The following is a 22104-nucleotide window of genomic DNA, read 5'->3' on the forward strand; positions in this document are numbered from 1 at the left end:
TTTCATTAAAGGCTTTCTCTAGACAACATCACAATGTTTGCATTATCCTCCCACACTCTCTTGAGAATGCAAGCAGTCCCTCTTCAGTGAATATCGAGATTGTATGTGAAGGCATGAAGTAAGATGATTCGATTTGCCTTTTGGGGTACAAAATATCTATAATACCACTACGGTCAGAATTATTATCCAAAAAAAGTTTATTAACTCTGTTTCAATGTAAAGTTGTAAAAAAAAAAAAAAGAAAAAAAAGCAAATGAAAAAAATAGAGACACTTTGGATGATTTGTCAGTGAATCTGACAAGGGTTAATCCTGTGTCATGGCTTCAATGAGAGTCATGTCCATTTGTTTGAAACTAGAAAATAAAGTAAAAAATATTAAAGGTATGCATTTTTTTAGTTTCTTAAATAGCTAGCTTATTAGAAAACTACAAGGACTAAAGATGCTTGACCAGATATGGAAGGAGATCACTCTTGTAAGTAATGTGAAGCTTACCGTTAATGAATTTTTAATGCAATTTCTAATGTCAGTGAATGCATTTCCTAGTCTTAGAGAGAGACAGTGTAAACAGGCGAGATTCATAGACGTCTCCACCCGTTTCAATGGACTTACCATCTGTGTAGGCTTCTCTGCGCAGATGTCCTGGCTGGTGTTTTTGTTTCTTGGCTGGTCTGGGTTTCTGCATTACAGCAGCACTCATGTTGCTGTCTGTAGACACAGGACTTGTGGGTCTAGGGCATTGAGATGCATGAAAATGTCGGCGACCTGAGGGGAAAAAAAAAACAGACCACATTCTTCAATACATTTTAATTATCACAGGAGCAACAGAAGCAACAGAAGCAAAACATTAAGGCTAGAAACATTCCTAATTTAAAAAAATTTTTAAATCTAGCAAATAATAGCTTTTATTTTTCACTTTACTTTTGTTTTTCACTGGAGAAAACACCCTTAAGAACATTTTCAGACTTTTTCATCCAGTTTTTCTTTTTTGAACCAACCCCAGTACTTTTATTCTGCTAAAATTCATGATATCTATTTATTAAAGAAAAACATTTTGATTATTTTTGCAGCTAGTATCACTACATTGTTAGTCTTGAATAAAAATGTTAATTTTTTGCACAATATGATCAGTGCTTGTTGCTTTCTCAAGAGGAAGTGTCAGGGTCCTGAAGAAATTCATGTTCTGTAAATGAACTTTACTAATCACATCCCTATTTCAGTTAAGTATTTATTTATGACATTCTTTGAAGGCAAAATCCTAATATCTTAATAAGATTCTCAGTATTTTCTTTTTTAAAAAGAGTTTAAAATTGACCTAGCGCACATATTTGGACCTGTCAAAATTTATTTATAACCTTTTTCTGTCTCAAGAAATTTGCTGATTCTGACTACTTGGAGGGGTCCCTGTAAAACTCCTGTCTTGATGGTGGTAGAGGTAGTGTTTTGTTGTTTATTTTTGGAAAGATACTCTCCCAGGGTGCCAGTGGGAAATGAATTTACTAATCAGAGATGGTGCATTTCAGGATGCCGCAATTCCCTGGCTGCCTAATGTAGATGAGATAATATGACAGGTACAACATTTGTAATCCAATATGGCAGTGGAGAACTCTTGGCCCTATGTTCACCTTCATTGTCTGGGTTTCTAGAAATTCCAGTATCAAACCCACAACTTTCTATATTGTACCACAAGAAACTTCAAACAGATCTAGACCTAGACAAGATGTCTTTTGGCTACAAACAGCAGAAATCACATATAGCGAAATCCACACACAAAAATGCAAGCCAAAGCATATTAAATAATAGACATTAATGCAGTCATGTGAGAAGCAATGTGACTGGATTATTCATTCATATTAATTTCAAATCACATGATAAGCAATACTATTTCCTGAAAAGAATATTGTAATAGGCAGAGGGCCACACATGCTTAGTTCAAACAAAACTAAGAGTGCTATCACATTATAATAAAATATTAAACTAAACTCTCTTTAGCTATGATGGAAACTATTACAATTAAAGTTACATATCCATGAAAACAGAGAATTAGGGCTGAGACAAACCCATCATTCATTCTACTGTGTAAGGCCATCCACTGTTCACAGACCCTGAGGCATAAGATCCTTCACATATGAATTTTCAGTGCTACTTCTACGTTTCCTTAATTTAATGAATTGAAACACATCCTTAATGCAATCTGAAAATAGTGGTTTGAAATGCTTAATTTTATTTTTTTATGGATGATTAACAATAAGGGGGTAAAGGTGTATGTAAAGTAAGATGTTATTTATTTATTAAGAAAGATAATTAAGTTTGTAGTAGCTGCTCCATCCAGCAGTTACTTAGGGAAAAAGGTTGCTCAGTTGAATTTCAAAAATATAGGCCTGGCTAAAATAAGTATACGTTCTATAATAATAAGTTGAAGAATATTACACATCTTTTTCCTGCAACATATATGTGATAAATAATTTATAGAGATGACTATATGATGTGAGTTAAATTTTCTCTGAATATATGCTATGCTGTAAAAATAATGACCAATGCAATATCGCAAGAAAGCAAGGAATAATACCAATGTGACAGTTATTAAACTGACAATGAAATATCAATTATTTAATTGCTGTGATGGACTTTTCTTTACCTGACTATATCTCTTTCTTTCTGACCATGTTCTTTTATTCTACTTCTTCTATTTTCTTGGCTACAATAAATAAACATATACACCCACACAAAATGAAATGAATATGTATGTGTAGCTGTATTAATCAATCTCTCTCTCTCTCTCTCTCTCTCTCTCTCTCTCTATATATATATATATATATATATATGAATGACATAATAAATATGTTTAAAATTTAAATTATTTTCTTTGTCACACTACTTCCTAAACAGGGTTGGGAAGAAGAAATAAGTAAAAGTGGGCTAAAGCATAAGAATGGTTATATGTTTATTAAAAATAGGCTACTGGCAGTGAAAAAGGGAAATAGAAAAATTATGACTTGCATTGTCTTGTTCTTCTAATTATTAGATTCAAAATGTGAAAATTATATCCTTGAAAATGTATTCATATTACAGACATTTTTATATCTTCCCACATAAATTAATATTCTAGTTTAGAGGACATGTAGATAAAAAGGATGAGGAGAAATACTCCATTTTCGAATGGCTGAATGTCCTGGCTGTATATTTTTCTCTTTCATTCTTAGCAAATAGAGGTATCACAATAAATTTTATCTTGGTTGCTTTCTACATTATAACAATTTACAATATGCATTCAGTAACACAAACTTCATTTAACTGAGTACTCGTATTTTAAAGAAATTATATAAATGTGTATAAAACATACTTATATAGTACATATTTGCTATGACTTTCATAAAAATGGGGCCATCCCAGATAACTTCTCATTGTTCAAATTACATAGGACTTATTAAATCAACATAAAATAAGTGATTTTAAAAGTTCTGTCAAGGAAAAGCTAAGTCATATTCTTGAACTTTGATTTCCTTAGTCAGTAAAAAAAGAAAAGGTGGTAATAAAGTTGTATTACTCATAGGATGCACGAACACAGGAGATAATCTGAGTAACATACATACGTTGATTTTTTCTAAGCTTCGTGAAGGGTACATAACTTACCAGACGCATCTTGGATTTGACGTCGTGCTACTTTCAGACCAGCATACTCTGCAGCTGCTGCTACTGCCTGGGCAAAATCAGCATCAGTGAAAAAGGAGCCATCAGAAGAACTAACACTGGAACGCCCACTGGAAATGTTGTCCTCCTCCGAGGCTGAGCCCCAGCCATTAATCATGGACCCAGTGACAGAGCTCTCAAGGTCTCCAACACTTGAGGCAGGGGTCTGCTCAAGCCCACGTAATAAAAGCCTTCTAGTTTGCATTTTGGCAACTTCCATGTCAGCTTCATCTTCTTCCTCTTCTGGTGCATCTGTATCCATATCTGAGACAAGAGGTCCTGAAATGTAGCCATAGGTATGTGGTGGGGAAATTGGCCGCGGTGGTGGAGGAGGACTTACAGGCTGCCGTCTGCATGAAGATGAATAAACAGGAAAAGCTCAGCTCATCACTTAAGACACAAAACAATGAATTAACCAAGAATTTTACGAGTATACTTATTTGACCTTAGCTTCTGCTGACCTATTTTTTCAGTATAGTTTGAGTTGTATCTTACAACCAGGAACCTTCTTGGACTACATTTTTATTCAAGTTTAATAAAAATATACTGATCTATGTAATTCTTCTTATGCTTTATTATTCAGATTATGTTCAATTAAAAATGGGAGAAGTAAAACTTATTTGCAGATACATGCATATATATCGTCCTAAAGATTTTCCAATGTTATCAATTGCTTATTATTACCAAAGACAATAGACATCCATCCTGAAAGTTTCTTCATAAACATTTATTTCTATCCTTTTCCCTTATTAGTACTTCTAGCATTACAAGAATATGGATTTATTCATCTTGACTATAATCAGTAAAATTTCATAGCACTATATATACATACATATATATATACACATATATACATATGTACATATATATATTCAGCAATGACACAATTACTTTTAGATTTTATCCTATTAAAAAAGAGATAGGAGGCCAAAGAGTAATTTTTTTCTGTTTAATCATTTATGAATTTCATGAAGGTTATTAGCTATTTTAAACTCCATTTTTTTTTTTACTGATAGTCTATCTGTCAGCTTAACAATATGCTTAATGGTATTTTTTTTCCCAAATCCTGGAATTAGGTAAAACTAAAGATGAGGGCAAAGTTAAGTATCCCACAATCTAAGTTCACAGAGTTACTAATAAGAACTTTCAACCGTCTCCCAATGGACTTGTAGAACACCAGTTAAAAGCAATCTTTCCATTAACACCAACCAACACCATCATCCACAGTGAATATAATACAACTGAGAAGGTAGAGAGCATTTAGGCTTTAGTGGAAAATAACATTATAGAAAGAAGTTATTTCTAATGGAGAAGAATACCAAGAGAATAACTCCTAAATTAAGAGCATACCTTCAGAAGGAAGAGGAAGAAGAAGAAGGAGGAGAGGAGGAAGAGGTGAAATTTGATGAATCTCTCGGTGGAGGACTGTTTGGTTAATGACTTGTTCAACAGACTCAGTGATCTCTAAGTGATGTGAATGAGATGATGCAGTGGGATCATGACAATATCTCATCAAATTCTGTGTTAGTGCCAACCCAAGCACTATTGTTGGAATGTAGTAAAGATAAAGATGTACTGTCATCCAGTGACCATCACAGCTTTGGAGGCCAGGAGAGATGTAGCATGACTGATGGTACACCTGAAGATGTGGGAAAATGTCTAGACATGCTGCCCAGGAATGAGGTATTCATCAGTGGGTAAGTTTGTGGCAGCATTCCTCACTCTCCACTATTATGACAGTCAGAGTAAGACAAGATAGACTAGTCACTGTGGCTAACCAAGCAGAAGACTGGTTCTTCATCTAGTTTGCTCTTATTCTGTTCCCTCTTCCTTCCTTCAGCACTTGGAAGAGGCAGGAGAAGAGAGAAGTCTCAAAGTAGAACATGTCCTCTTACTCTATGCAACCATAGCCACCAGACATTACAAAGAATGCCTGGGAATGAATGACTAAGGTTTTAAATGAACAGGTCCCGGAATAAAATTAAAAGCAAACAAACAAAACCATACAGAATCTGGTAAAAATCCAATGCAGGTCAAAACTACACAGAATGTGATGATGTTACCTATTAAAGATAGGGAAAAGTAACTTCATCATAGCAATGTTTTTAGGATGGTATGGCAGGTCTTTGGAGAAAAACTTTTTTTGCTTTTAAGTTTCAATGAATTGAGACATTCCAATAAACCTGTTTTATTAGTGTAAATGGAAAACTCTAAAATAAATGAGTATTAGGATACTACAATTAAATCATTGAGCACTTACTTTGAGCCAAGAATACTTTACATATTAATGTTAATTCTCATAAGTTTCTGAGTTACTTCTTTAATTATCATTTTATACATAAGGATATTGAAATTCAGATGTTGCCAAAGTTTTTATAGCTAGTATATATCAAATGCAGAATTTAAGCTCAAATTTTATAAACTTTCCTTCTAAGATTGGTATTATTACACATACACACATGCACACATACACACAAGTATATGTAGGTATGTACCTGTATATATACAAGCCAGGAGAGATATGTCTCACATACAGATGACTTAAAAACCCAATTAGTGAAAAATAAGACATTATAATGAAAAAGATGTGCACATAACTAAGTATATGTTATTACCTATTTTAGAGTAAATATAGTTTTCCATGTATATCAATATACATCATTCTTTAATATAATGCATGACTTCTCATTTCTGGGTGGTTTTTAATGTGTCTGTGTGTGGCACTAAAAGAAATATGAAAAATGTGCCAGAGCTGAAGTTATTTAAGAGACTAAAATGGACAATTGTTTCAATGTGGAGTGTGTTATACACATAGGAAGAAAACTATTATTTAATTTGGAATGCAATAAAATAATTTACAGCCTTTGGCAGCATGAAAATCCACAATACCATAAGAAAATTCATTTTTTGAAGACATGTAAGACTTATTAGCACAAAAGGAACTATTTTGACCACCAATAAAGTGATGTAGAACGACCAACTTTGCTATGAAAGGATGCCAGCATTGTCTTGTTTGGATAATTCACATTTCTGTAGAGCAAAAATGCCTTCAGGTTAAACAAGTGCTAGCTTTTAACTACTACCACCCCAGGCAAATTCTGAGGAAAGAAAGAAAAAAATTATTCAAAGCATCTATAAGTAAGGGCAGCCTCGGGAATGTGTGATAAACATGCAGAGTTTAAAATATGTAATATATTCTATTTGAAAACAAAAATCTATCTCAGGATGATCCACTAAGTGGGACTTGTTGCAAATGAACTTCAACTCTCTAGATTCCTCCCCCAGGGAGTTTCAGGGTCTTTTGAAATAATGTACCCTGTAGGATTACAACTCACAATACTCTACACACCTGCTAAAATGATGCCTTCACAAACATGTACAAGAGAAAAAGGGAGTGATTCTATTAATTCATGAAGGTAAGTGTTTATACAGTTTGCCAAACAGGACTTTCCAGTCAAAAGACAAAAGGGGAAAACACACAACTTTTAGATTTATTTTCTTAACACTAGTATATCTTCAATTCTACGTGTAATTAACTATTATGCAGTTTGTAAAAAAAAAATGCTTAACTTTCCTTTGCTTTTGTTCTTTCTTTTCCTTTCAAATGATATCATATTCAACTTGTATACATTAAAAATATCAATAAATTTCTTATTCCATCTATGAAAATTATTTTTATTATTCAAGACATTTTTACTAAGCATGGACAACAGCAAATGTGAAAGTTGCAGTCATTTTTTTGAAACAGTATGTGAGAATAAGTTTAATTATATTATTTTCACTAGCATTATCTGAAAAAAAAGAGAAGATAGATTCCTATTATGTTGGTCACCTAGTTTGCCTAGTTTTAGAAAAATGGGATATCTTAGGAATTCATTAGGATGGCAAAATTTTAGTATTCACAACAGTACAAGTATTTAAAAGTTATCTAATTAATACTGTTATAATGGTTTTACTACAGTAATTTTTATTAAAACATACCAAAGTATATACACCCTAACAATAAGCATAAAAAAGATAAATATATTTATTCTTTATACATTTGCCATGAACCTATTATGACAAAGACTGTTATTTTTTGACACCAAAGAGACATTGGCAGTAAGAGCTTAGGGAATGTTTTACCCTTTAAGACATGTAAAGACTCAATTTTAAGACTTAAGTACTGAATATAAGCTGTGTATCTGGCCATGAAAGAGTGGATTTTGCAAAATGTCCACAACATTTCCCATTGCAAATGGTCTTCTGAAATGAAAACTCACTATTCCTCCTCCAAGAGAGAGAGTTTAGCTCTATACTCTTGGATCTTGATAGGCCTTGTGACTATTGCAAGCAATAGAATATAGCAGCATTAAGAGTATCCCTTGGTTCTGAGTACATATTTTTAATTCGCTTGATAATTTCCTCCTTTGGCTTGTTTGGAAACCTGCTGCTCCATGAGAAGGTGCACTATTCTAAGACCTAGTGTTCTGAAAAGCCTGTGTAATATGGTAAGACCCTGAGGATAAGACTCCTTACAGATACAGAGAAAACCAAGGAACACCGAGACATCAGTGATGTGAGTGAAGAAAATAACCTGGAGGGAATTATTCCAGCCCCAACAATATGGCTAAAGCCATGATTGGTTGTTTTAAGTTACCAAGTTTTAAAACAGCTTGTTGGAGAGCAACAGAAACAGAAACTTAGACACTGTAAGTTCAGTTGAATAAACTAGACATAAGATTAATTGTATCCGTGAAAGATACAATTAATTACATATATAGTTAATTACATATTGCAATTTTAAATAAGCAGCATGACAGAGGTTGTATCGGGTGTTGTAGGACTACACAGAATTGATCCTAGCCCATGATTAGGATATCAAGGAAAGAGAATCTGCCATTTATTCTTGAATCTAAAGGATACACAGATGTTAACTTAAAAAAGAGAGGGGATAATGGTGTTCCAGGAAGATGGATAGCATGTACAAAGATCTTGAGGTAAGCCAGAACTATGATCATTCCAGGAAGTGGAAAAAAGAAGAAAGACAACACAGACAGTGAAGGGATGTGGCAAGGGGTAAGGATGAAGAGACAGAAGGGTCAGATCACAAAGAGTCTTGATTGCTCCATTAAAGAATCTTTTCTTTATTTTAAGGGAAATGGGAAGCCATTGAGAGATAAGCAGTGGAGAGACTTGATTAGCATTGCAATTTAGGAAAGCGCGCTGCACAATCTGCTGCAGGGTCTTAGATATAGAAAGAGTGAGGCCAAAGGCAGCAAGACCACTTAGAGGAACATTACCATAACGCAGGCAAGAGAAAGTGGCTGTTGAACAAGGAAAGTGGTTTTATGGCTAAAGATATGTGTGTCACTCAGAGTGATGTTTAGGCCATAAAAACCTGCAGGAACAAGGACTTGGATATACAGGTCTGAAGCCCTAGAATGAGATCTGTAGAGAAACATCTCTCTTTCTCTAATGAGAGCAACGTTAAAGAAGTGGCAAAAGGAAAAGTAACAGAAGTCATCCATTGATGGCAAAACATTTGAGTGAAGAGGTTTCATTTAAGGGCTTAACTATAGAGGAGAACCCAACATTGTTTATAGAATCAAAAGGCAAATATTAGGGAATAGGTCAAATAAGATACGGTACATATTTAATGCAAATATCTGTGTTAAAAAGTTACCAGCACAGAAAAATACATTGTTGATTGAAAAGAGTGGCCTGTAAAATAATGCTGGCATATCGCAAATTCAAAGTAATGTGTGACTACATAGACATAAAAGATTGAGAGTCTTTAATGAGCTCTTACTAGTGACTTTCTGACTACCCAGGTCATTAGCACTTTTATACTTTAATTTTCTGTATCTATATTTTCAAAATTTCTATAATAAACATATAGAATATACATACATCACAAAAAAGCACTAAGAGGCTTGCATTTCTTAATGGACTTTCCTTGACTTTTTAAAGTTAGTATCTGGTGTTATTTACAAAAATGATGCTAGAAATCAAATTCATAATTCCTTCTGAGCCAAAAATAATACCACTTAAAAAAGATGAATATAGTCAAATTGATTGTAAGGGCAAGTATTCAGTGCATTTTCTAATTACGTATGTCCACTTCAGCAAGTATTTATCACTCTAAACAGTCAGAAGGAGGTCATTTGCAAATTCTACTGTAGTATCAGATTCCACTTATCAAATATTGGAAAAAGACAAGAGTTCTGTCCTCAAAGATCACTGAATTTACAGATGCAAAAAACAAATGTTGAAGCAACATGAAACCAATAAGACTGGTAATAGAGATATGAACAGAACCTCTAAAAACTTTTTTTTTTGGGGGGGTCAGGCAAATAGAGGAAAGTTTCATTGAGGAAATACCATCTGAGCAGGATTTAGCAAGACAAGAAAATGCTTGCCAGATAATCAAAAAGCGATGTGCAAGACTTGGTGTGGATGGTGACTTTAAGGTACATTCAGGGAATTTGAAACAGACTAATTAGAACAGAGTGTTAAGGGGATGGGAGGGAAAGGTAAGTAAAGGGAAAGGATTATGGAAGGCTTTGAATACTGAGCAGTAAACTTGTATGCCGAGGAAGATAAGGTGAGAGTGGACAGGAGAAGTGAGAGAAGTAAAATTGAGGCAATATCAGAGCCATGGGAATATTTCAAGGGATAGGGATTGATCCCTTGTCCCAGAAGCTGTAGGAATAAACACCAAGGAATAAAATCAAGAGCGAGTTTGGAGTTAGCATTAAAGGAACTTGGTAAATAATTTATGTAATGACATGAAGACAACAAAAGAAATTACTAAATAGGACAATTAAGTTTATTTCAAAATGAAAAAGGTTTTTTTCATGATTTTGCACATTCTCTTGGCTATCTTATTTTTAGTTCATTGATCAAATAAATAATGGTTGATATTTCTAGATAAGAAGCCATTAAAGTTGGACAAAGGAACAAGTTTGAAAAGTTCACTGCAAATTTGATTTAAATTTGAACATGTGGAGATGTCCAAGTAAAAATATAATTGTGACAGTCAGGAAAAAAATGTCTGGGCTGGTAAAATAAATTTGACAGTCATCAAAATCCAAGAAGTAGTTGAACTAAGTGGTAGGGTGATGCTTAGGGTTGAAGACAGAAAGGAATTATTATTTGTTGAGCACTTGCCCTGGTTCAATTACTTAACATACATTATCTCATTTGATTCTCACAACAATTCATAAAATTGCCATCCTTGCCAAAAGCTTAAGTGTGACAAACACTGAGAAGCCTTTAGATTTCACCATTAAGAGGCTATTTTCAGCACACTGATGGCGCAAAGATGGTAGAAATCAGAATGCAGTGGGCTGAGGTGTAAATAGGAATCAGGAAGGAGGAAGTTGATTAAAAATACAAGCAGTAGGAGATGGTGTAATTGGAAGGGAAGACTAAGGAAAGGGTAAGTTTAAAAGTAAGTATTAAACAGTGAAGCCAAGGAAGAACTGAATGAAAATGATAAGGATAAGATAAAGCTAAACTGATTTTTCTTGTAAGAGAGGTAGAAAGGTTTATATAAGGAAGACAAAAGAATAGAGTAGCCAGGAAAAAGACAGTGAGTGCCCTGGCAAGGCAGAAGGGTGTGGTGGGAAAGAGGTAGTTTTAGAAAATGAAAGAATGCTAAAGTATTTTAGAGCTTAATTGTCTCTATTAGTTTCTTATTTGTTTCTAATAAGAATAGAGGAGATGGTTTGTGACCTTAACAAGAAAAAGAGATGGCTTTTGTTTGTCTCACTCTTCATAAAGTTCCACAGGTTAATAGCAAGTTTAAATCTATGGCAATCTAACTCCTCCCATTGTCACACAAAAGGTTTAACTACTTCCTTCATTTAGAGACTATATGATTTGAATTTGGTAATAACTTCTTAATGATAGAATAGTTGTAAACATTGCAAATTCTGTTTTAATCTACAGAGTAAGAGTCAAGCAGCATAAAGTAGAATTATTCCAGATTATTGAAGGACAATCTTCTGAGGCAAATAATGTACTCAGTTTCAAAGGACATTAGTAATATGGAAAGCAACAGATATATACTACAATGTGTCAAGGGCAATAAAATAGTACAAAGTCATCAACAATGAGAGAAGAACTCACACCATGCAGAAATAGCTTTATATGGTAAAAATGACAAATAGAGCTATTATGTATTAGTTGGTGATACTCAATACATAGTTTTAAAAGTCTAAGCACACCCCCCCACACACATAAAACAGAACAAATTCCTCACATTATTTAGTAATTTGGAAAAAAAGTATTCCAACCTATAAGCTAACCAAGATAAAGGTGTCTGAGGTCAATATAAAATGAATACACCATACTCATTTTTTCAATGACATTATACTTGTAAGAGAATAAATCATTATGTGAACTTAATTTAAAAACAAAAACAAAAACAAACAAATGAACACAAAACAGGAGATCTATTTTTCCATAGTCCAAAGAAGTGACTTGCCCATACATACAGAAAACTAAAGTACAAAATGCCTACCACGTCTAGAAGTATGGCTCAAGTGGCAAAGTTCCTGCTTTGCAAGCATAAAGACCCGAGTTCAAACCCCAGTTCCATCAAATAATAAAAAAGCCCTACGACCAATAACATGTTCGATTAGCAAACCACGCACTTATGAATACAATCACCATAAATGGGTAAGTATTAATGCATATTATTTTATAACTTCAAGTTCACAGGATCAATTAATCTAATGTGATAGTCAGCACTATTAGTTGATCTGTTCATTATCTGGGCTTACTATGGGATGATACACCAAGAAAATGCTCATGTGACCTGAAAATTACTTCATGGAGTAGCAATCCATAAATGACACTGAGAGGTGGAAGTTATCTGACTGGTCAGAAAAGACGGATAATGATAGCATACCTCCTGTCAGGTTGGTGCTGCATGTGGCTGATCTCCTCTGGGCAATCCTGTAACATGGGCTGCAGCTCTTCCTGGGGGGAAGGAGTCAGAGTGGCAGTGGACTGATGGCTATAGGACACGGCAGCTGGAGAAGAAGCTGCCCCCCGAACAGGAGGTGTGGGGCCTCTTTCATCTTCTTCCTCTTCTAACTCATCCTGTTGCAAATACATCCTTGCTGGTGGTACAGGACAAGGCATTTCTTGCTCATAGCTAAAACAAATTATAAGAACATGTAAACTTATTTCAGGTCACCAAACGTATGATTTGTATTGTAATTTGGAATACAAATTGTTTATCAAATCTGAATGTTCTTGATCACAGTCATGACTCATTGCTTAAAAATAGTTTACTGCATACTGGTTTGTGAATTAATAGATATGCTAAATTTTCTCTGAAGGACTGCAGCTTATAGTATAAGGCTGGGAAGTCATGCAAAAGAAATCTGCTTTAACATTGTTTAACATAGTACACCTCAAATGCACTGGGCATATTCTCTTCTAATTCAGCATGCTGTCTAGAAGAAGATTCAAAAATGGTATTGCAGATAGCCCAAGATGAAGTTCTAAATTCTGAGAAAAAATTACTCTTACAATCCTTCCAAAGGGAGATGTATTGGATGGAAATCAACTTATGTAGTTCAATACAATTCACATTTTGTCTGAAATTGGAGTAGATCACTGTTTCTTTAGTTTTGCACAAAATGAATGAATTAGTTTGTATTTAGGATGGTGAGTAAAAAAGTCAAAGTCCTTGAAAAATGACATGCCCTCTTACTACAGCTAAAGTCTTCAGTGAATCAAGATAAGTCTAGGGAAATTCATGCTTTTCTCTTTCTTCTTACCCTAGGGTATACATTTACTGATTAGAAAGGCAGTGATGTCCTGCACTATATAAATGGTGCTTTTGTTACGCTTCTCTCTTATTCATTCTTTACAATCTGCTGTTTTCCTTAACTCAGAAGAATTGATGTTCAAATAATGAGGTTGCTTTATATCTTCCTTGACTTCTCTAATCCTAACATCATACTCTTTTCTGTTTCCTTTTTTATCTAGTGTAGAAATTCTCATTCATCCAAACCAGAAACCTTGTTGAGCATCACAACTTTCTCTCCTCTCCATCAAACTATTATTCCCCAATTCATCTCTGTTTTATTTATAAAACCTCTTGAGTCTATTCCTTTTAAAAATCTGTTATATGTGCTATTGCAATAATCTTTTAATTGATCTCTTTGCCTCCAGTCACTCCTTCATTCACCATCCTTGCATTGATCCAAAATGACTTTACTATAATGCATGTCACTCTCAAGTTATTCATTTGCTCCAAAATAATAAATGGTTCCCTAATTGCTTAGAGAATAAAATAAAAATGCCAAGGCAAGATGTTCCAGTATCTGGTTTACATTTGCCTTTGTGTCTTCCTCTCACTCCCTACCATGTGTTTCATGTTAGGTCTCCAGGAGTCCTCAACTCTGTGTGGTCCATAAAACCCCTCCTCTGACTTGAGAATCTGCTCTTGTGTCGAGGTTAAAAACAACTACCAGCAGATCAGGAACACTTCCATCTTGCTATTAAAATCAGTCTTTTTCTTTGGGGTACAGTTGTATCTCACAAAGGTTTTTGGTTTTATTTTGTTACCTGTACCAAATTTTTCATTTTAAATTCATATTTGTGAACTAAAATAATAAAAATTATTGTGTTAAAATAGCCTGGAAAATAAACTTTTAAAAACACAACCTTGTTCATCTTGTTACTTACAGATGCCATATCTGCAGAGTCACTGATTTAGTAAGGTATATTTGGAACCTCCAAATTAATATTTGTGACACTTTTATGTTCATTCCCCCACATATACAAAGAAGCCAAAAAATTTGAGTTCCCTGACATATGTATTCTCATCTGAGGTGAAACGAGATGACATTCTGCTTTCTTATGCCAATGGTCACACTGTAAAGTGGCTTTTTAGCACAGTTTATTCAGTGCCTGATTTTTAAAAAAATTTTAACTCAATATTGGTGATTTTTCTGTGTAACTAAAGAAGTGCTGAAGTTCTGTGCCATGTCCCTAAGTACCAGAAGAGTTTGATGTGCCTTGTATCTGTTAGAGATGAATTATTTCAGACACGACAAAGTGCTGTTGGCTATATTTCATGTTAATGAAAAAATACATACTAAATAGAGTATGTTTAATCAGAAAACACATGAAACAATGCTACATATTGACAAAAATGTGTCCAGAGACTCCAAGGAGCCTAAACCTGTATTCCCTTGAGAACAATTGTTCAATATTAACTAACTCAGTGTCCACAGTGACTCTATTATTATCATTGTTATGATTTTACTGTTATTATTTGCTTTCTGCTTAATTTTTATGATAGTGAAAAATGTAAAACAACCCTGATATACAACAGTGAAGAAATGGAGAAAAAATGTTTTATTTCTGTAGTAGCATATTGTATACTTGTTTGGTCTGCCTTTACTTATATTAGCATGTAGGAGTTTGATGTGTGATTCCTTACAAAAAAGTATATTTCGTGAGAAATCATCTTTGTCAGGTAACAAACAGAAAGTAAATCTTTGCTGTTTACATATGCTACTGCACAGGTAGCCAACAAAGGCCTGTGGGCCAAATCTGACCCATGAGCTAGTTTTAAATATCAAGAGCTAAGAATGATGTGTGCATTTTTAAAGTATCATACAAACAAAAACAATGAAAAAAGCACATGCAGCAAATACGTGCTCGTGACACATGTGTTGCATCTTACAGCAACTTTTCTACAGCATAACTATTATGGATAAAGAGATGTGCCTGTAAATATTTTTGTCTAATTATTGGGAAGTAGCCGCACAGGGGCTTTGTTTCTAGGCAGAGTTGGAACTGTAAAATACTTCTTTTGTGAAGAATGAATGAATAAGCCTTAATTTCTATTTATTTCTAGTCACTGAAAAGATTGGATTTTCAAGTAGATTCATTTTGGGGCTGTTAATATTCTGTCGAGTGAGATCTCCTTCCTTTATCCTACTAGTAAAGCAGCTGTATTGTTTATTTTGGCGATATCATAACCAGTTACACAGGTTCTGGAGTAGGGAAGAAGCACACCTTTTAAAGTTCTCGTCGTGTGGATTATTTATACTTGTTAAGTTCTTGTGAGAATCAATTCTGCAAAGTACAGAGCTACAAATGGTATTCAGCATAATGTAATAATATCTAAGAAAAAACTATAACACGATGGTAAGTATTTGTGTTTCTAAACATATGAAGACATAGAAAAGGTACAATAAAAATACCGGGCAATAGAAATTTTTCTGTTCCATTAAAATTTTATGGGACTACCATAGAATATGTGGTCCAACATAGATGAAATGTCCTTATCCAATGCAAGCCTGTACTTCAAAATCACAAAATCATATATGTGATTATATATATACTCTGTATACAATATCATATCTATCTATCTATATAATATATGTGGATGATACACACATAAATATAAAACCCTCAGTTCCTATAGCAGCTTCCAAAAGATGAATTCCCTTTTTGGGCAGCCCTGGGGAGGGTTTCTAAATCCCACTGATTGACAGCATTTTATTTAGAGACAGGTGTTTGTGGATTTTAGGAATAAGTCTCCACTTGGCAATCCAATTAAACAGTTAGTTGTTTCTGGTTAAGCAATCATATTATACCACCTCCATCTGACATTCCCCCTACCTTTCATCTACAGAAACACTGTACTCTTCACTGTTGTTGTGTGGAGGAGGATGTGCTGGTGGGGGAGGAAGCAAGTCTGCCCAGTTCATACCACCCTGCTTTGGTACCTTGGGTGTTCGTGCCCCTTTCTTGTGCCCTTGACTCCCTAGAAAAGAAATAAAATATAAGTCTTTTATTTCTGACCTTTAAAATTTTTCCACCATCCACAAGTTAATTATTTTCTGCAAATATGATCTTATAATCCATATAAATATAGAGATAGACATACTTTTCTTCATTAATTTTAAACAGAACTTTGTACAATAGAAAAAATAAAATACACAGAAAGCAATATAACCATGTATGAATTTTATAAGTCATATCATTAATAGTGCTCTTCCTATAGCAATTAATTGCATTATGGATTATCATCTAAAACAAATGAGCTGTAGACGTATTTTCTGGAGTGTCTTTCTATCATTTAATTGCTGAAACCTAAAATACAATATGATACAGATACAATCTATTAGAGTTCCACTCTTGCATTAAATCACTGAATATATGTAATTTGTACTTGTCCACTGAAATGTTTTAGACACAATGAAATTACTAGCTTTCTTCAGAAAGGCAGGTAGAGATGAAAATAATTGCAGGAAGAACTAACATAACTAATAACAAAAGAAGCAGAAAAATGTTTTAGTTAAAAAGGAACGGAAATGTTTTCAGCCATTCTTCTATAAAATTATGGCTTACATAGTAAAAAAATGTGGTTGGACATGCTTAGGAGTCTGGCACAGTCCAACTATTCATGTGCTATTCAGTGCTTTGATTTGAGATTTGGCCTATTCTTTAAACATTGGCAGCTATACATATATTCATTTCTAAAAGTTTTGAGGTCAAAAGATACTTTGGGATAAAATATTCTGTATCAATATGATATACTTTAGATTTATGCATATGTTGTAATTTATGCATAATTATAATTACTTTTTCTCATATGACCCCTTATGAATTATCTTGACTTTTTTTTAGTTCTATCTGAAACAGCTACAAGTCACATGTTGGATTAAACAGGTTTTAGTTTATTCAAAGAGAATTATTTTCTCTTAAGTCTCTTGGGAATTTTCAGTGAAATGGCATTATTTTTTATGTCAGATGTACTTGCAGTGGTATGTTACTACACCAAGTGTGGGCTGAAGAACTGGCTGTTATTAACACTGCAATTGTCAGCTCTATGACTGTGTCACTGTTCCCTTCTAGCACTCAGTTGCCTTGTATTGGGATGCCTGGGTATGGGTACTGGAGCTGACATTACTGTCTTACTCTTGACTTCCTGATATGCATCTTCTGTAACAACCTCATCAGTCCTAAGAAGCTTAACAGCACAAATTTCTCTTACACTTTATTTACTTCCTTTGTTCTCTCTCTTACCTATCACTGTATTTTCCATCTTTAAAATCTTTTCACCAAACATCCATAGACTAACAAATGATAAAATGGCAGAACATCCAGATCTAGGTATCTAAGTTGAAGGAAGGATGAGGTCAACTGAAAATCACTAACCTAGAATCATGTGGGTTTTTTTCCCATTAAGATATGACTTTCCCTATAAGTTACTAAGAATTCAAAGATGAAATGGCATGTAATAATAAAATGATTAAATATTTTATGCAATTTTCCCTAAAATAGATATTAACTCAGAGTTTAATTACTGTAAAAATTCATTTAATAATATTTTGTTAAAAAAGTACAATAGAATCTGAGAAAAACTAAAAAGTTAAAGGGCCATTTCTAAACTCCTTTATTTCCCATGGGAACCATTTCACAACAGGCTAGAAAATGCCAAACCAGCATTCCTTAGTTAAAGGAAGGTAGTAAAATGCAAATGTGGTATTCATTACAGAAGAGGGGTAGAGACACTTAGCTAAAAGAACCTAGAACACTTTAACTCAGTTGCCAGGAGGTGCCATGTCTTCACTGTCATGGAGAAACATGTTCCACTCAAGATCAATTGGTTTGTTTTCACTGGAGTGTGACTTGCCACATGTTATTTCTAATAATGAACTGTCTTTAATTGGAAAAGCAGAACTCAAATACCAGTAAGTGCTCATCTGCAGCCCCTATCAGGAAAACAGCTGGCAAACAGCTGCAACAGCATGAAGACCACAGGGAAGAGCTTCAATATAGTTTTTGAGGTCTGAACAGACGTAGGTTGCAAGGTTGCTTTATGAGGTGTTCAGCAAGAATTGAGAGGTATAAACTGAGACAGGTTCCCCCAGTACCTACATCTCAGGTGATTGTCCCTTAGGCTTTAATTCTGCTTAAGTGTACTCAAATGTTATTTGCTTTTACAGTCTAGTTTCAAATGGTAACATATTTAGCAGATTAACTACATGTGTATCATTTTTAGCTTACTGGCCAAGGGAAAAAAGAAGCTTTAATTTCCTTTAAAGATTAGTTCATACTTCTGAATTTATTAAATCTCATTAACAAAGAGGAAATAGGATGCTTAGTAGTTGATACCAAATAGAGCATAAAATGGTTTATTGAGTGGACATGCCTTTAAACTGCAGAGACTAGACCCGTCTGGAATTCAAATTGTATAAAGTGATTATATATGTCACCTAAGCACATCAGACCATTAACACCCAATTCATAATCTTGGAATGTGCCATCTTTAAAAGGAGAGGTTGACATTTTCTTTGGTTTTCCTTACTTACCGGATGTACTACTGCCCCGATCTGAACTGTTGTAGGAGCCTCCTGTATTCTGGTCGTATGGCTGGTTGTATGGGATAGTTGGAGGAATTGCATCATTTGCTCGATAATCTAGACATTTCAGATGGAAAAAATTAAACACTTCTGTTTGCACGTTATTCCACATTTCTTTGTTTTGGCTAAACTTCTAAGTAAGTGAAGAAACCAACTGGATCATTTATTTGCCTGCTTTAATCTTTTATTTTTATATTCAGAATGTCAAGGTATAAAAAGGTTTATTTTCCAAATTGATATTTAAAAAATATTGTAGCAGACTGTAGGTGTAGTTCAACAGGAGAGCACATGCTCTGAATGCACGATGCCCTGGGTTCAATCCTTAGTACATACACACATACACACGTGTGTGTGTGTGTACGTGTGTGTGTGTGTGTGTATGTGTGTATATAACAAAATAATTGAAAGAAAAAATCATGAAAATATATCTACAAATCATAAGACATAAATTATTGTAAAATCAAAAGTAAGCCAGGTATGGTGGTACATATCTGTAATCATAGCACACAGGGGTTGAGGAAGGAGGATCAAGAGTTTGAAGCCAGCCTGGGCTACAGAGCAAGCTCAACCTCAGCCTGGTCTATGTAGTGAAACCACCCCTCAAAAACTAAATAAGCCAGGCGCTGGTGGCCCTCATCTGTAATCCTAGCTACTCAGGAGACAGAGATCAGGAGGATTGCAGTTTGAAGCCAGCCCAGGCAAATAGTTTGCTAGACCCTATCTTGAAAAAACCCATCACAAAAAGGGCTGGTAGATTGGTTCAAAAAAAAAAAAAGGTTGAATTCAAATCCCAGCATTGAAAAATAAAAAAATCTTAAAAAGCTGAAATTTGTCAGCAAGATTACATCTAATTAAAATCTATCCCTGATAAGAAATTAAAATATCTTAATCTGTCCCAGAAATCCAAATGATAAGCTTGCCACTGGAATACAGTCAGTGATAATTTGTTAGTCTAGTTGTATTCTAGGGTATTTATTATCCTCTAAAATACCAAATTTGCTTATAAGCAGCATAAACAATGAATCAGAGTTCTGAAATTCAGAACTGTACAGAGGACTGCCATAGCTTCCCACAGTCAAGAGAGAAACCATATACTATGGAAGAATAATGTGACAATAGTTTGAATTCCCTCAGTAAACTCCATGATTGCTGAAACTCTTGAATTTATCTTTGCCAAGTCTTCATCACGGATTTATGCAGGAGTCTTAATAAATATTTGTTAAATTTGATTATTATACTAATCAAGTGCTTTCTTAAACTTGAGAACAGGCTAGATGACTTTATTATCAAATTAAAATATATAACACTAACATAATCAAATGAAATGCTTGCATTATCTTTCTGTAATCTCCAACTATAATAAATTTTATTTTTGAGGAAGGTGCTCTCAACTCAAGCTTAGATAAAAATAAATCTTTGTCTCTAATTATCTGGATACTTGCAGAATATTGCCCCATCTATTTGAATTAGCCCATCCTGTTTTTCCTAGAAGTATAACTTTGCAAATAATTTTATTAAAGCAGTAGCCTGAGAAATACAAAGAAATCAAATACCTATCTCTTCCAACCCACAAGTATGACAATACAGAGACATCCCCCACAGGCCATAAAATACTGTTCTGCTGCTTCAAGTTAATACTAAACTCAATTTATTTTAGGTTCTATCCTAAAATAATTTCCAAGGAAATTTAGATTCTAAAATTATACACTGTAGCAGTCTTAGTAACCACATGACATGATACAACAAACTGAACCACTTCTCCAGTTCAAGTTTAATTCAATTATATTTCTTCAGTTTGATATAAAAATGCCATTCATTTATATGACCATGTAGAAGCAATTATCCTCCATTCTCAAGTGGAAAGAATGGGATAGTCTTATTTATTGAAAATGTGAGGTATCGTGATGGTTGTACATCTGCCTTATGAATAAAAGATCGTATGTCCTAAGCAATCTCTCACCTACTATTAAATTTAAATTAATCTTAAAACCATTTGAAAATACTTATATATTATTATAAAATCAATTTTCCAAGGTTATTGTTGTGCTAATTAACTCTTTGACACTGGAAACTTTGAAACCAAAGAAACAAGAAAATCTCTGCTAGACACAGACAAGTATTGACATCTAGTGCTGAAGGGTTAAGAGTATCACTACAGAACTGAATGGGAATCAACACAAAGCTTTTCACCTTTGTTCAGCTTGTTTTGCTCCATGATGTTGTACTGAATTGGTGCCACTTCTTGTTTCTGCTGACCAGGTGGTTTCCAGTGCTTCTCGCTGGCGTCTCCACTGCCATTGTTCATGTTGTTGCTGAGGTTTGACTGGATGAGCTGGGTGGTGGCGTAAGGAGTGGGCTGCCCTGATGGATTGACAAAACGCCCGTCCTTCAGATTTGGGCTATTGAAGGTTTTCATCTCATTGATTTTGTTACTAAGGTCCACATCACCATAAACAGTTGACTCAGGGAGCATCAGATTTGTTTGTTTGTTATCCAGTTGGTTGTTATAATTTGCTATACAATCAGCTATGTGCAATGGAGAGGAAAAGGAAAAAGTCATTCTGCATGGTTATTCGTTTTAAATTTCTTTCTAAGAAGCTTTGTGAGTTACAGTAAAATTGGTAGGTAAAGTACAAATGGGCTTAAATATGATCAATAGAAATGGCCAAATATTTACATGGGCATTCTAAAGAAAGCAACATTTGAGAAGACAAGAGTATATTCAGATTTCGTGTAGAAAACGAAATCATTTTGAATGCCTCCTTGTGCTGTGTGGTAAAGAATTTATCCGATATAAAGTAATTTTCCTTTAACTACTTCATTAATAGGAATTTCATTAAAAGAATATACGTGTGAATATCTATGTATCAAATTTAAATTTTCTAGCCTTGGGTTACTGAGCTACTTGAAACTACTAGTTAGCTGAGGAAGCAACAGAACAAAGCTGAGAGAGAATTCAGACAAAGGGGAAAATCCCTCTAAGTGCAGATCAAAGATTTTAATGTTTTATAAACAACTTCTGTG

General features: G+C 34.2%; 1 protein-coding gene across 8 annotated transcripts in view; it reads right to left on the reverse strand.

Moving 5' to 3' along the window:
* Positions 1-22104, reverse strand: part of Robo1 (roundabout guidance receptor 1) — a 1075667-nt gene that overhangs the window by 13443 nt on the left and 1040120 nt on the right. For 6 of the 8 annotated variants that reach the window (XM_074072923.1, XM_074072922.1, XM_074072924.1 and 3 more), the window contains 6 exons: positions 21271-21606; positions 19030-19137; positions 16331-16475; positions 12588-12836; positions 3632-4038; positions 611-763 (listed from right to left, as the gene is read on the reverse strand). In XM_074072923.1, coding sequence (XP_073929024.1) covers positions 611-763; positions 3632-4038; positions 12588-12836; positions 16331-16475; positions 19030-19137; positions 21271-21606 — 1398 coding nt within the window. The remainder of the gene's footprint in view (positions 1-610; positions 764-3631; positions 4039-12587; positions 12837-16330; positions 16476-19029; positions 19138-21270; positions 21607-22104) is intronic. The other 2 variants (XM_074072928.1, XM_074072927.1) reach the window with 1 other exon arrangement.

Source organism: Castor canadensis, chromosome 5 (genome assembly GCF_047511655.1).
Source record: "Castor canadensis chromosome 5, mCasCan1.hap1v2, whole genome shotgun sequence".
In the NCBI taxonomy this organism is placed as follows: Eukaryota; Metazoa; Chordata; class Mammalia; order Rodentia; family Castoridae; genus Castor; species Castor canadensis.